Here is a 14735-nt window from a genome sequence, read left to right as displayed (position 1 = left end):
GGTGATGAAATATCTGCAAGAAAACCACCCAGCTCAGAGAGCACCAAGGACCCCACAGTCCTCCTCCTCCTCCTCCTCCTCTTCCTCCTCTTCTTCCCTTCTAGCACTGATGATGTTCCCTAGTTGGGTCATGAAACGTCTGCAAGGAAACCACCCAGCTCAGAGAGCACCCAGGACCCCTCAGTCCTCCTCCTCCTCCTCCTCCTCCTCCTCCTCTTCCCTTCTAGTACTGATGATGTTCCCTAGTTGGGTCATGAAAAGTCTGCAAGGAAACCACCCAGCTCAGAGAGCACCAAGGACCGGTCATTTCAACCCCGAACTACAAATATCCCCCTTTGCAAGCCATCTCGCTGACCTTCTTCTGCCCCCTCCCCTCCCGTGTGTACATGCAACTCCTTAAAAGGAGCATGCACACCAGACGCAGGCACCCCAAGCCTGCGTATCTTTGAACAGGGTCTCTTGACTGCACCATCTTTCTCCCCTCTGACAATCAAGTCTCGGACTGATCTCCTCCAGAAAAGGGGGCTTATTGCCTCCCCTTTTCCTTCCAAAAGCACTCTCCCTCCCCCCCCCCAGCCCACTTCCAGCTCCCTGGTGCGTGGAAAGTGGGCACCATGCAGGCCGAAAACTTTCACGCCCGTCCGCACAGCAAGCCCAGCTTTCAGCGTCTGGGCCCGGCCTCGGTCCATGGTGCAGCAGGAGGGTGCGGCGTGTCCATGGCTTGAGTTGTGTGTGTGTGTGGGGGGGTCTTGCCAAAAGGGGGTGCAAATACGCGTCTGTCGAGCAAGAGACTAAGTCTAAAACTGGGGTGCTCTTGCACAGCAGAGGCGTAGCTACACTTCAGACTTAGTCTTATTGGAGCAGGAAGATTAAGACAACCGTCAGCGTGCAAGTGATGGCATCTGCTGGTGGCCCCCGGGGCGCAGGTCTTGCTGCCAAAGTGCCCGCTAACTGTCTTGACCGCAAGGAGGAAACGATCCTTTTTTGGCCGCTGGCAGTTTTCCTGTAAAATACGGCCAATCCTGACCCCCTCTGGCAGGGCAGCCAAGTCAGTCAGGTGGAGGAGCCCCCGCCCCACCTGTCCACCTTAAGGGCAGAAAAGCTGCCCCACCGACTCGTCTGGGCGCTGGAAGCCCCCGAGGGTCCCTTTGGTCTCGCAGCCCCCTTTCCCTCTGCCCTTAAATCCCTGCACGATGCTCGTCTCCAGCAGGGTTTTGTTTTTTTTTCCTTTCTTTCTTTCTCTTTCTGAGTTTTTTTGTTCTCCCGCTGCATTTTTCAGCCTTAAAGCCTTCATCGTGAATCAACAGAAGCAGAATAAATTAACCTCTGGGGAAACCGAGGCGAGCGTCTCTCTTCCGGAAGGCAGGGGAGGCAGTTTAGGCCGAGGGGTCCTCCATTCCCTTGGCGTTTTCAGCCCCAAGTATCCAAGCGGGAGGAGAAGGGAGGATTTGAGGGGTGGGCTTGTTTGTCTGGGGCTGGGCATGGGAGGGGCTGCCAAGGCCAGGCTTTTGGGGGGTGGGCTTTAGCCAGCCGGTTCCAGCTCTTCCAGAGCTTCTCTCTCCCAGAGAGACCTCGGCCTGGGCTGGGAAAAGAAAATAACAGAATAACAAGGTTGGAAGGGATCTCAGGGGTCTTCTAGTCCAAGCCCCTGCTCAGGCCGAAGGTGGCTGTCCAGTCTCTTCTTAAAAGCCTCCAGTGGTGAAGCACTTCTGGTGGCAAGCAGTTCCACTGGTTAATTGTTCCAACTGTCAGGAAATGTCTCCTTAATTCTAGGTTGCTTCTCTCCTTGGTTAGTTTCCATCCGTTGCTTCTTGTCCTGCCTTCCTTTGGAGAATAGGTGGACTCTCCCCTCTTATCTGTGGCAGACCCTCAAATATTGGAAGATGATCATGTCCCCCCTGGTCCTTCTCTTCGTTAAACTAGACATGCCCAATTCCAGCAGCCTTTCCTTATATGTTTTAACCTCCAGTCCCCTGATCATATTTGTTGCTCTTCTCTGCACTCTTTCAAGAGTCTCAACATCTTTTTTACATCGTGGTGACCAAAACCGGCTGCCATATTCCAAGTGTGGCCTTACCAAGGCCTTGTAAAGTGGTATCAACACTTCACGTGATCTTGACTCTCTCCCTCTGTTAATTTGAGGACTTACCTATACCAGGGGACTTCAAACCTGGCCCTTTTGTGACTTGTGGACTTCAACTCCCAGAATTCCTCAGCCAGACATGCTGGGGGTTGAAGTCCCCAATTCTGGGAGTTGAAGTCCACCAGTCATAAAAGAGCCAAGTTTGAAGACCCCCTGCTGTAGAAGAAGGCAAAGGACCAGCTGTCTGCAAGGAGTATAAATCCTTCCCTTCCCCACCATTCGGTCAGAACCTGAAGAAGCTTCTGGGATGGGAAGCGAAATGCCTTCAAGGAGAAAAAAACGAGAAAGTCCATTTTCCTCCTAAAAAAAAAACCCCTTGGGACAACCACAACCTGGATGACTGAGAAAACCCCCACAGACATAAATCAAAAGAAATAAATTGTTCCATACTCATCTCTTGTTTTTCTCCCCCCCTTTCTCCTCCCCCCCCCCTCTGTCCCCAGAGCACATCTGCTCCATCCTGGCCTCCCTCCTCCGAAACCTGCGGGCTCAGCAGAGGACAAGGCTGCTCAACAAGTTCACGGAGAACGACAGCGAGAAGGTGAGCGGTGGGGCAACTAGGAGGCCAGCTCTGACAAAGAAATAATAATAATATTGATAAAGTTGGAAGGGACCTTGGAGGTCATCTAGTCCAACCCCCTGCTCAGGCAGGAAACCCTATACCATTTCGGACAAATGGCTGTCCAGTCTCTTCTTAAAAACTTCCAGTGTTGGAGCGTTCACCGCTTCTGGTGGCAGGTTGTTCCCCTGGTTAATTGTTCTCACTGTCAGGAAGTTTCTCCTTAATTCCAGGTTGCTTCTCTCCTTGGTTAGTTTCCACCTGTTGCTTCTTGTCCTGCCTTCAGGTGCTTTGGAGAACAGCTTGACTCCCTTTTCTTTGGGGCAGCCCCTGAGATACTGCAACCCTGCTATCATGTCCCCCTCGTCCTTCTCTTTGTTAAACTAGACATTCCCAATTCCAGCAACCATTCTTTGTATGTTTTAGCCTCCAGTCCCCTGATCATCTTTGTTGCTCTTCTCTGCACTCTTTCTAGAATCTCAACAAGGAAGGACCGCTGTGCCAGTGGGCACCCTGCTTCCTGGCTGGGCTGCCCAGGAGGTGCCCAGAGGCTGGCAGCCCTCCTTCCCTCCCTCCTTCCCCGCGGCTGTTTCCGCAGCCGTGCAGCCCCTGGTTCCTCCCTTCTTGTCCCAGCCGGCCTCTCAGCCCGTGTTGACAGCATTAATCGACCGGGCCTCACCAGGTCTGTGCAAATAACTTTGGATCAAAATGAGTGTCAGTTCTGAACATCAGAGGCAGCGCAAGGGGGAGGCAGCCACGGGAAGACGAAGGACGCTTCCAGGGGCGCCTTTGCCAAGCGTGTCCCAAGGCGCCCCCGCTGGATCTGTCCTTAGGCCGTGAATGTGCTTTTCCCACTTTCATTAGAGCTGATATTTTTCCCTCCCCTGGAATTTACGGAGGAGGGAGAAAGGCTGGTCCGTGGCTGCCAGCCAGGAGGGCTGAATGGAGCTATCATAATAGTAGTAATAATAATAATAATAAGAGTTGGAAGGGACCTTGGAGGTCATCCAGTCCAACCCCCTGCTCAGGCAGGAAACCCTATACCATTTCAGACCAATGGCTGTCCAGTCTCTTCTTTAAAAGTGTTGGAGCCTTCACCGCTTCTGGAGGCAGGTTGTTCCACGGATTAATTGTTCTAACAGTCAGGAAGTTTCTCCTTAGTTTTAGGGTGCTTCTCTCCCTAACAGAACAACAGAATAACAGAGCTGGAAGAGACTTTGGAGGTCATCTAGTCCAACCCCCTGCTCAGGCAGGAAACCCTACACCATTTCGGACAAATGGCTATCCAGTCTCTTCTTAAAAACTTCCAGTGTTGTAGTAAAAAACTTCCAGTGTTGTAGTAATAGTAGTAAAGTTGGAAGGGACCTTGGAGGTCATCTAGTCCAACCCCCTGCTCAGGCAGGAAACCCTACACCATTTCAGACAAATGGCTGTCCAGTCTCTTCATAAAAACTTCCAGTGTTGGAGCATTCAGAGCTTCTGGAGGCAGGTTGTTCCACTGGTTAATTGTTCTCACTGTCAGGAAGTTTCTCCTTAGTTCCAGGTTGCTTCTCTCCTTGGTGAGTTTCCATCCGTTGCTTCTTGTCCTGCCTTCAGGGGCTTTGGAGAAGAGCTTGACTCCCTCTTCTTTGGGGCAGCCCCTGAGATATTGGAAGGCTGCTATCATGTCCCCCCTCGTCCTTCTCTTCATTAAACTAGACAGACCCAATTCCAGCAACCTTTCCTTCTATGCTGAGGCCCTCTGTCACCGGGAAGAAGACCCGGGGAGACCCGCATGGAAAGGCCGAGATTCCTTGCCTGCATGCGGAAGAAGAGACGGGCAGACGCAGAAAGAAACACACCAACCCAGAGAAATGTTTTTTTCTCCCCCAGGTGGACCGGCTGATGGAGCTCTATTTCAAATACCTGGATGCCATGCAGGTGGCCGATAAGAAGATCGAAGGGGAAAAGCATGTAAGTCCTCCTTTCTTCCCCCCCCCCCCAGGCTTTGGAGATCTAGAGAAGCAGCACGGCTCTCCCCCGCAGCTGCCTCCTGAGGGGCACACACGTCAGAAACCCCTAAGGAGGGAATCTCTGGAGCCCAGAGTTGAACTGGGGGGTCCGACCCGGGTGCTCTCTGAGCTGGGTGGCTTTCTGGTAGACATTTCTTGACCCAGCTGGGTAACATCATCAGTGATGGAAGGAAGAGGGGTTTGCAGAGTGGTGGTGGAGGAGGAGGAGGAGGAGGAGGAGGAGGAGGAGGAGAGACTGGGGGGTCCCGTGGTTGTTTTCTCATAGACGTTTCATGATCCAACTAGGGAACATCATTAGTGCTAGAAGGGAGGTGGGTTTGCAGAGAGGAGGAGGAGGAAGAGAAAGAAAGTGAGGCCCTGGGTGTTCTCTGAGCTGGGTGGTTTTCTTGCAGACATTTTATGACCCAACTAGGGCACAACATCAGTTCTAGAAAGGAGATGGAGGAGGAGGAGGAGGACGGTGGGGTCCTTGGTGCTCTCTGAGCTTGCTTGTTTCCTTGCAGACGTTTCATGACCCAACTAGGGAACATCATCAGTGCATGTAAGGAGTGCAGTTTGCTGCCAGTTTATATCCTGGCCTCTTGCCCTGTCAGTGTCGTTGGGGCTGGTCTTAGAGATTCTTTGGTTGGGCTGCTGGCTTCTTTGGCAGCTTCTCCATTGGGGCCTTGCTTACCTCAATGCTGGTCTGATGTTAACCTTGGAGTTAATCTAGGTACTGATTTTGCTCTTCTCCTTCCCTTCTGGGGCTGGGTGAGGGTCCCTTTTGCATCCTCTGCAGAGCTTGTTAAGGCCTACGTGTCCCGGGACGGCCGACCTGTCGGAAGGCTTCTAGAAACTCCCTGGCGTTCTTGGGCCTAGCCTGGCCTGCGCTGGTCTCAGTTTCCCCGTCTGTCCAAGTGTTGTGCAGTTAAGGAGCTTTGCTCCCGTCTTCACGGATGTGTGTTGCCCGGCCTCCTGCCTCTTTGTCCTCCGTCGGGGCTGCCGCAGTCCTTACACCGCGGGTTGCTAATGACTCCTGTTTTTTCTTCTGCGGCTGCGGGGTCTTTGCGTTTGTGTAGGATGTTGCGAAGGGCTTTCGTTGGCTTGTGTGCTACGCTGATGCCATGTGGTTGTTGTAGATTCTGAGATGTTCCTGATGCCTGGCAGTGACACTCTTTTTAGGGTTTGTGTTGCTTGTGCCCCGCTGGGCTCCTATCCATTTGGTGGGGAGACGGTTGTGTAGATCAGGAGTAGGCAACCTTGGCTCTTTTATGACTGGTGGACTTCAACTCCCAGAATTCCTGAGGCAGCATGGGGGAACTATGGCCTCTTCATGACTCGTGGACTTCAACTCCCAGAATTCCTGAGCCAGCCTGGCTCAGTTTGGAAACCTCTCCCTTTCCCCTCAGCATGGCTGGCTCAGGAATTCTGGGAGTTGAAGTCCACCAGTCATAAAAGGGCCAAGTTTGAAGACCCTTACCCTAGGCCTAGAGTCTAGACCAGGGGTCGGCAACCTTGGCTCTTTGATGACTCGTGGACTTCAACTCCCAGAATTCCTGAGCCAGCCATGCTGAGGGGAAAGGGAGAGGTTTCCAAACTAAGCCATGCTGGCTCAGGAATTCTGGGAGTTGAAGTCCACGAGTCATGAGGGGGCCATAGTTCCCCCATGCTGGCTGAGGAATTCTGGGAGTTGAAGTCCACGAGTCATGAGGGGGCCATAGTTCCCCCATGCTGGCTCAGGAATTCTGGGAGTTGGAGTCCACGAGTCATAAAGGAGCCAAGGTTGACTACTCCTGGTGTAGAGGCTGTTTTCCTGCCATTCAGGGTTGCCGCAACGAAGGGCTGGGCGGAGGGAGCCACGGAAGGCCACGGAGGAAAGGCGTTGGGCTCCCTGCCACCACCCCTCTTTTCTTGGGGGGGAGGGTGGAGGAGGGGACCAGCTTCCTCTCCCCCCCCACCCTCCCCAGAGGTCCAGAGGCGGAGGAGGGCACGGGCGACAGGCAGCCTCCATTAACGGAAGGGCGACTGAGGCAGGCGATGGCTTAATACATTATTCCTCAGTTCCGTGTGGAAATTATGCTCAGCAGGTTGATTCAATAAAACGTTCTCTCTGGGCATTTTGCATGCTAATGGCTCCTAAATGAGATGATAATTGCGCCGCCACCTCCCAAGGCAGAAATGGGATCCTGCCAGGGCAGCCGGGAGGGGGGGGAGGGGGAGAGACCACCAGCCGCGGGTCGCCTGATTGGAAGGCGCCTGAGCGGGCAGGGGGCTGCAGAGGGCCGGACAGGGCGGGTCAGGGGCAGCGGTGCAGGGGCTGAGGATCCATAGGAACAGCCCGTGCGCAGGCAGTCCTCAGCTTACGACCACAGTGGAGGCCAAAATGTCTGTTGCTAAGAGAGACAGTTCTTATGTGAATTTGGCCCTATTCTGTGACTTTTCTTGAACGGACTGGAGAGAAGAGAAGAGAAGAGAAGAGAAGAGAAGAGAAGAGAAGAGAAGAGAAGAGAAGAGAAGAGAAGAGAAAATATGGAATGGAATGGAATGGAATGGAATGATCAAAAGTGAGAAAGCGCTACAAGGGAATGAAAATTAGAAGAATGGAATGGAGTGGAGTGGAGTAGAGTGGAATGGAATGGAATAGAGAATGGAATAAAGAATGAAATAGAATAGAATAGAATAGAATAGAATAGAATAGAAATAAAGAATAGAATGGAATAGAATAGAATGGAATAGAATAGAATAGAATAGAATAGAATAGAATAGAATAGAATAGAATAGAAATAAAGAATAGAATAGAATAGAATAGAAATATAGAATAGAATAGAATAGAATAGAATAGAATAGAATAGAATAGAATAGAATAGAATAGAAATAAAGAATAGAATAGAATGGAATAGAAAAGAATAGAGTAGAATAAAATAGAATAGAATAGAAATAAAGAATATAATAGAATAGAATAGAATAGAATAGAAATAAAGAATAGAATAGAATGGAATAGAATAGAATAGAATAAAAATAAAGAATAGAATAGAATAGAATAGAATAGAAATAAAGAATAGAATAGAATGGAATAGAATAGAATAGAAATAAAGAATAGAATAGAATAGAATAGAAATATAGAATAGAATAGAATAGAAATAAAGAATAGAATAGAATAGAATAGAATAGAATAGAATAGAATAGAATAGAATAGAATAGAATAGGTATGGGTTTCCTGCCTGAGCAGGGGGTTGGACTAGATGACCTCCAAGGTCCCTTCCAACTTTGTTGTTGTTGTTGTTATTATTATTATGAATAGAATAGAATAGAATAGAATAGAATAGAATAGAATAGAATAGAATAGAATAGAATAGAACAGGAGCTGGAAGGGACCTTGGAGGTCTTCTAGTCCAGCCCCCTGCTCGAGCAGGAGAACCTATACCATCTCAGACAGGTGACTGTCTAGTGGTCTCTTCTTAAAAACCTCCAGTGATGGAGCTCCCATGACGTCTGAAAGCGGGCTGTTGAGAAAGGAGACTCCGAGGCCCGAGGGGGGGTTTGGGGGGTGGGCTGGGGTCCCCTTCCTCCTTCCTGCTGTCAGTCCAGCCTCATTAGCGGCAGGAAAGGCTGCTGAGCATCACGGGAGCCCATCTCGGTGCTGTCTCATCCCATCAGCACCAGGCATCTCACGGCGGAGAAGGATGGCACCTGAGCGCTCATCAGGATGTGGTATCCTGACAGTTTAGAGGGGGGGGAAGTGGGGGGGGCTTGGTATTGGCACTGAGAGCAATTAACACTGGGGGGAGGGTTTGATGGCTAGCAGGATTCACCCAGCTGAGGCTTCTTCCTAGTTTCCTGGCCCTTGGGTGAGGTGGGGAAGGCAGAGACCCTTCCTCTTCCCCCCCCATCAGTTTGGCCTCCTGATTTATTTTGTTACGGATGGAAACTGATCAAGGAGAGAAGCAACCTGGAACTAAGGAGAAACTTCCTGACAGTTAGAACAATTAACCAGTGGAACTACCTGCCTCCAGAAGCTCTGAATGCTCCAACACTGGAAGTTTTTAAGAAGAGACTGGACAGCCATTTGTCTGAAATGGTGTAGGGTTTTCTGCTTGAGCAGGGGGTTGGACTAGATGACCTCCAAGGTCCCTTCCAACTTTATTATTATTATTGTTGTTGTTGTTATTATTATTAATATTAATATTAATATTAATATTATTAATATTATTATTATTTCTCTATGGCACATCCACTTTTTAATAAAAAGGAACAGAGGAATAAAATAACAAAACGTAGAATGCACAGTCTGAAATCGTTAACAGGAAGATGACCAACGTGAATCTGCATCGCAAATATAATTTATTTATTTTTTTACAAATAATCCTCGACTTACGACCACAGTTGAACCCGGTTGCTAAGCGAGACAATGGCTAAGTGAGTTTTGCCCCCATTTTGCATCCTTTACTTCCCAGCGTTGTTAAGTGAATCACTGCAATTGTTAAGCCAGTCACACGGTCGTTAAGTGAATCAGGCTCCCCCCCATTGGCTTTGCTGGTCAGAAGGCCATAAAAGGGGGATCACGTGACACCCCCCCCCAAGGACACGGCGACCGTCATAAGCACGAGGCGGTTGCCAAAAACATCTGATTTTTGTTTGTGTGGACGTGGAGATGCTGCAACGGACGTCAGTGGGAAAAGCGGTCCTAAGTCTCTTTTTTTCAGTGCTGTCGTAACTTGGAACGGTCACTAAACGAACTGTTGTAAGGTGAGGACTGCCTGCACTGGATCAAGAGAGCGGAGAGTCACCCCTTCCCAGAGGGGAAAGAAGGGAGAGCCGGAAAAGAAGGCTGGGGGTCTAGCAAAGAGGCCTTGTGTGGTGGACCTTGGACACATCTCAGAGACCTTTCTGGGCCCTTCGGATCAGCTTCAGCTCTCCTAGGTGGGTGCCCCAGGTCGGGGTGCCCCCACTTAGCAGAAGACCCCTGAATGCCCTCCCTCCTTCCCGCCGCAGTGTTGAGATGTTGAGGCTCTGGAAAGAGTGCAGAGAAGAGCAACTAAGAGGATCCAAGACCTGGAGACCAAAACATACGAAGGACGGCTGCAGGACTTGGGTCCGGCTGGTCTAAAGAAGAGAACTCTGGTGCTGGAGAAGACTCCTGCGAGTCCCCTGGACTGCAAGGCGATCCAATCGGTCAGTCCTGGAGGAGATCAACCCCGACTGCTCTTTGGAAGGCCAGATCCTGAAGTGGAAACTCAAGTCCTTTGGCCACCTAAGGAGAAGGAAGGACTCCCTGGAGAAGAGCCTGATGCTGGGAAAGACGGAGGGCAAGAGAAGAAGGGGACGACAGAGAAGGAGGGGGCTGGAGGGAGTCCCTGAAGCAGCAGGTGGGAGCTTCAGTGGACTCCAGAAGGTGGTAGAGGACAGGAAGGCCTGGAGGAACATTGTCCATGGGGTCACGATGGGTCGGACATGACTTCACAACTAACAACAACAACAAACAAGAGAAGAGAAGAAATAGGGGAGACATGATAGCAGTCTTCCAATATTTGAGAGGCTGCCCCAAAGATGGGAGGGTCAACTTATTCTCCAAGGCGCCTGAAGGCAGGACAAGAAGCAACGGATGGAAACTCATCAAGGAGAGAAGCAATCTGGAACTAAGGAGAAACTTCCTGACAGGGAGGACAATTAACCAGTGGAACAGCTTGCCACCAGAAGCGGTGGGGTGCTCCAACACTGGAGATTTTTAAGAAGAGACTGGACAGCCCTTTGTCTGAAATGGTATAGGGTTTCCTGCCTGAGCAGGGGGTTGGACTGGATGACCTCCAAGGTCCCTTCCAACTCTTGTTATCCTGTTATTCAGTAGCCTTGCAATGGGCTTCCTCCTTGCCAGGCTCTGCCTCAAATGATGGAAAACAGCCCCAGCGGAGCGTGCCCACTTGCTGGGCCACCGTGTCATAAATCAGGCCCACCACGGGGCCAAGGAGATCTGGGCTGGCGGAACAACATCCCAGCACGAGGCTAGCAAAAGGTCAGCTGCGGAGGGAGCTGCTGCTGCCAAGGCGGCACCTGGGGGGGGGTTTGCAGCTGGGGAGGGTCTCGGGGCCCATTTTGCGAGGGGGCAGCCTGCGTTTCTGCACAGAGTTGGGTTCCTAACAAGGGTGCTTCTCCCTGGAGTGAGACGGGCTCTCTGGGTCCTCAGCTGTAACTCCCCGGAGTTTCTTTATTTCGTTATTTCAATTTGGGTGGCATCCATCTCACTGACAGCGCGACTGTGGGTGGCTGACAATGTGATCAAAAGGGAGAAAGTGCTACAAGGGAATGAAAATTAGAAGAGTGGAGTGGAATAGAGAATGGAATGGAATATATGAAAAGGAGTGGAGTGGAATAGAATAGAATAGAATAGAATAGAATAGAATAGAATAAAGAATAAAGAATAATATAGAATATAGAACAGAACAGAATAAGGAATAAGTAGAATAGAATAGAATAGAATAGAATAGAATAGAATAGAATAGAATAAAGAATAATATAGAATATAGAACAGAACAGAATAAGGAATAAGTAGAATAGAATAGAATAGAATAGAATAGAATAGAATTACAGAATAGAATAGAATAGAATAGAATAGAATAGAATAGAATAGAATAGAATAAAGAATAAAGAATAATATAGAATATAGAACAGAACAGAATAAGGAATAAATAGAATAGAATAGAATAGAATAGAATAGAATAGAATAGAATAGAATAGAATAGAATAGAATAGAATAGAATAGAATAGAATAGAATAGAAAATATAGAATAGAATAGAATAGAATAGAATAGAATAGAATAGAATAGGAGCTGGAAGGGGCCTTGGAGGTCTTCTAGTCCAGCCCCCTGCTCAAGCAGGAGAACCTACACCATCTCAGACAGGTGAATGTCCAGTCTCTTCTTAAAAACCACCAGTGATGGGGCGCCCATGATTTCTGGAAGCAAGGAGTTCCACTGCTTAATTGTCTTCACTGTCAGGAAGTTTCTCCTTAATTCCAGGTTGCTTCTCTCCTTGATGAGTTTCCATCCATTGTTTCTCATCCTTCCCTCTGGTGCTTTGGAAATAATTTGACCCCCTCTTCTTCTTTGTGGCAGCCCCTCAGATACTGGAATACTGCTGTCATGTCTCCCCTATTTCTTCTTTTCTTCAGACTAGCCAAACCCAAGTCCTGCATGTTTTAGTCTCCAGGCCTTTGATCATCTTAGTTGCTCTTGTCTGAACTTTTTCCAAACTCTCAACATCTTTTTTGTAATGTGGTGACCAAAATTGGCTGCAGTGTTCCAGGTGTGGCCTCACTAGGGTTTTATAAAGTGGAACTAATACGTCGCGTAATCTTGTTTCTATGCCTCTGTTTATACAACCCAGGATTGTGTTAGCTTTTTTGGCTGCTGCTGCACATTGCTGGCTCATGGTCAAGTGATCGTCCACTAGGACTCCGAGGTCCCTCTCGAGATCATCTTTGCAGGATACCTGCAGCTCCTCCGTTGGTCTCCTGAGCAAGGACCCCAAAAGAAGCAGCATAGGCCCTTTTGTTCAGCCGGAATCTCGGGAGGGTGTCCAGGACAGTCCCAGGACGGGGAGCCCCGTAAACAGAGTCCCTATGTTGGATGTGCCACACGAGCAGAAGACCGAGATGTGAGACCGAATTCAGTTCCCGTCAACGTCTTTGGATGTAAAGTCACCTTTCTGGGCGTAGGGCGGTTGAGCCCCAGAAGGGTAATCCTTGAATGAGAGAAGATCTTCTCCGCCACCCCCAAATCTATTTTGTGGTCTTCTGACCTCAAGGCTGAGGAGCAATCTGAAGGTTGCTGCGGCTTGTGTGTCGTGGGTGGGAAGGGCATCTCGGGTTATGGGCCTCGGAGGCAGCGCTGATGCCGATGCCTTCCCAGAGGTCCCTGTTTCCGCCTCTGGACCATCCCTAAGAGGAAGGGCAAGAGAAAGGGGTTCTAGGGAACACCATCAGTGTCCCACTCTCTCCAAGCACTGATTAGGTTAGTTGGGTCGTGCAAGGTCTACAAGAAAACGAGCAAGTTCAGAGAGCACCAAGGACCCCACAGTCCTCCTCCTCCTCCACCACCTCCTCTTCTGCTTCTTCTTTCTTCTCCACATCCTCCTCTTCCTCATCCTCCTCTTCCTCCACCTTTCAGCTTCCTCCTCCTCCACATCCTCCTCTTCCTCCTCCACCTCCTGTTCCTCCTCCTGTTCCACCTCCTCTTTGGCTTCCTCCTTCTCTTCCTCCTCGTCCTCCTCCACCTCCTCTTCTGCTTTCTTCTCCTCGTCCTCCTCTTCCTCGTCCTCCTCTTCCTCCACCTCCTCTTCAGCTTTCTCCTCCTCCATCTCCTCTTCCTCCTTGTCTTCCTCCATCTCCACCTCCTCTTCGTTTTCCTCCTCTTCCTCCCCCTCCTCCTCTTCTCCTCCTTCTCCTCCTCCTTCTCTTTCTCCACCTCCTCCTCCTCTTCCTCCCCCTCTTCAACCTCCTCCTCCACTTCCTGGTCCTCCTCCTCCTCCTCCTTTTTCTCCTCCCCCCTCTTAGCACTGATGATGTTCCCTAGTTGGGTCATGAAACGTCTGCAAGGAAACCACCATGTTCAGAGAGCACCAAGGACCCCACAGTTCCTCCTCCTCCTCCTCCTCCCTTCTAGCATTGATGATGTTCCCTAGTTGGGTCATGAAACGTCTGCAAGGAAACCACCCAGCTCAGAGAACCACCCAGGGCCCCTCAGAAGTTACAGGCTCTGCCAAGTGAAGGAAGCACGGACTCAGTTCTTCGCCTGTGAACTCTGCCTGCTTGAGGAGGGGGTTGGACTAGAAGACCTCTGAGGTCCCTTTCAACTCTGTGATTCTGACTCCGACTGGCTGCCCCTCTCAGGACATGGTGCGCCGTGGGGAGATCATTGATGACGACACGGAAGAGGAGTTCTACCTCCGGCGCCTGGACGCCGGCCTCTTCGTGCTGCAGCTCATCTGCTACATCATGGCCGAGATCAGCAACGCCAGCATCCCCCAGGTAGGACCGGCCAGCCCTGCCCTCCGTCCTCCCCTCCCCCCCCCATGGCCCAGCCCTCCGCCCTCCTTTTACTGATGGATATTTTTTTATTTGCATCTCCCCTTTATTAATAATAATAATCTTTATTGATTAGCCCTTGAGCCATATCAAAGTGCAAAGTTCCAATAACAAATCATTACCAAAGTCTAATAAAAGCAGTTTAAAATAAAATTTGATAAAATACAGTTTAAAATGGAACTAGAAGCATCTCCCCTTTATTGTTTTTACAAATAACCTATTTTCTGCACAACCACCCTGCAAGGTAGACTGGGCTGAGAGAGAGAGAGAGGACTGGCCCAGAGTCACCCAGTGGCTTTCCTGCCTAAGGCGGGACTAGAACTCACCGTCTCCTGGGGATTGGCCCAGAGTCACCAAGCCGGCTTTCATGGCTAAGGCGGGACTAGAACTCACCACCCCTTACTTTCTCTAGTGCGTTCACCACTAGACCAAACTGCCTCTCTTCCTTTGTGGCGTCTGCAGTTCCCGGCCCACCACGGGGCTTCATTTTGCAGAAGTGGGGGTCCTGCAGCCTTCCTCAGCCCCCCTTAAAGGAGCTCCCCTGGGGTCTCAAGGGGGGCTGCCCCAGAAAGGACTCACAATTGCTGCCAGTTGGCTTGTTTCTGTATTTATATGGCCGTCCTTCTCACAAACAGTTGTGAGATGCAACAAAGCAAACGAATACTCCTGTTGTGATTATGAAAAACTTTAAAGTCATTGCACAAAATTCAAACTACCCAGAGTAAGGGCCCAGAGTAAGTCAGAGGCGCTGCTGGCTTCCCCAAAGGCGGACTTTCTGGCCCCCCCAACAGAGACCCCTTTATTCCCCCCCTTTTCTCCCCCCTTCCCCCCCCAGATCCGCCAGAGGGTGCATCAAATCCTGAACATGCGCGGAAGCTCCATCAAGATCGTCCGGCACATCATCAAAGGTGAGCCACTGGGGGGGGAAGGAGGGAAGGGGGGGCTCACTCAGAGCCCCCCCCC

The 14735-nt window shown here is 50.1% G+C and overlaps 1 protein-coding gene across 1 annotated transcript; it reads left to right on the top strand.

Moving 5' to 3' along the window:
* Positions 1 to 614: 614 nt before the first annotated feature.
* On the top strand, positions 615 to 14680 carry LOC107298449 (beta-catenin-like protein 1; the record flags this gene model as incomplete). The annotated part of the gene is given in 5 exon segments (XM_015827829.1): positions 615 to 690; positions 2587 to 2684; positions 4575 to 4655; positions 13578 to 13715; positions 14608 to 14680. Coding segments are annotated over 5 exon segments (466 nt in total), but the record flags the coding sequence as incomplete, so codon positions are not given.
* Between the last annotated feature and the right edge of the window lie 55 nt (positions 14681 to 14735).

Source organism: Protobothrops mucrosquamatus, unplaced genomic scaffold (genome assembly GCF_001527695.2).
Source record: "Protobothrops mucrosquamatus isolate PMUCROS unplaced genomic scaffold, P.Mucros_1.0 scaffold3984, whole genome shotgun sequence".
Classification (NCBI taxonomy): Eukaryota; Metazoa; Chordata; class Lepidosauria; order Squamata; family Viperidae; genus Protobothrops; species Protobothrops mucrosquamatus.
This window is presented reverse-complemented; position numbering and strand designations above follow the sequence as displayed.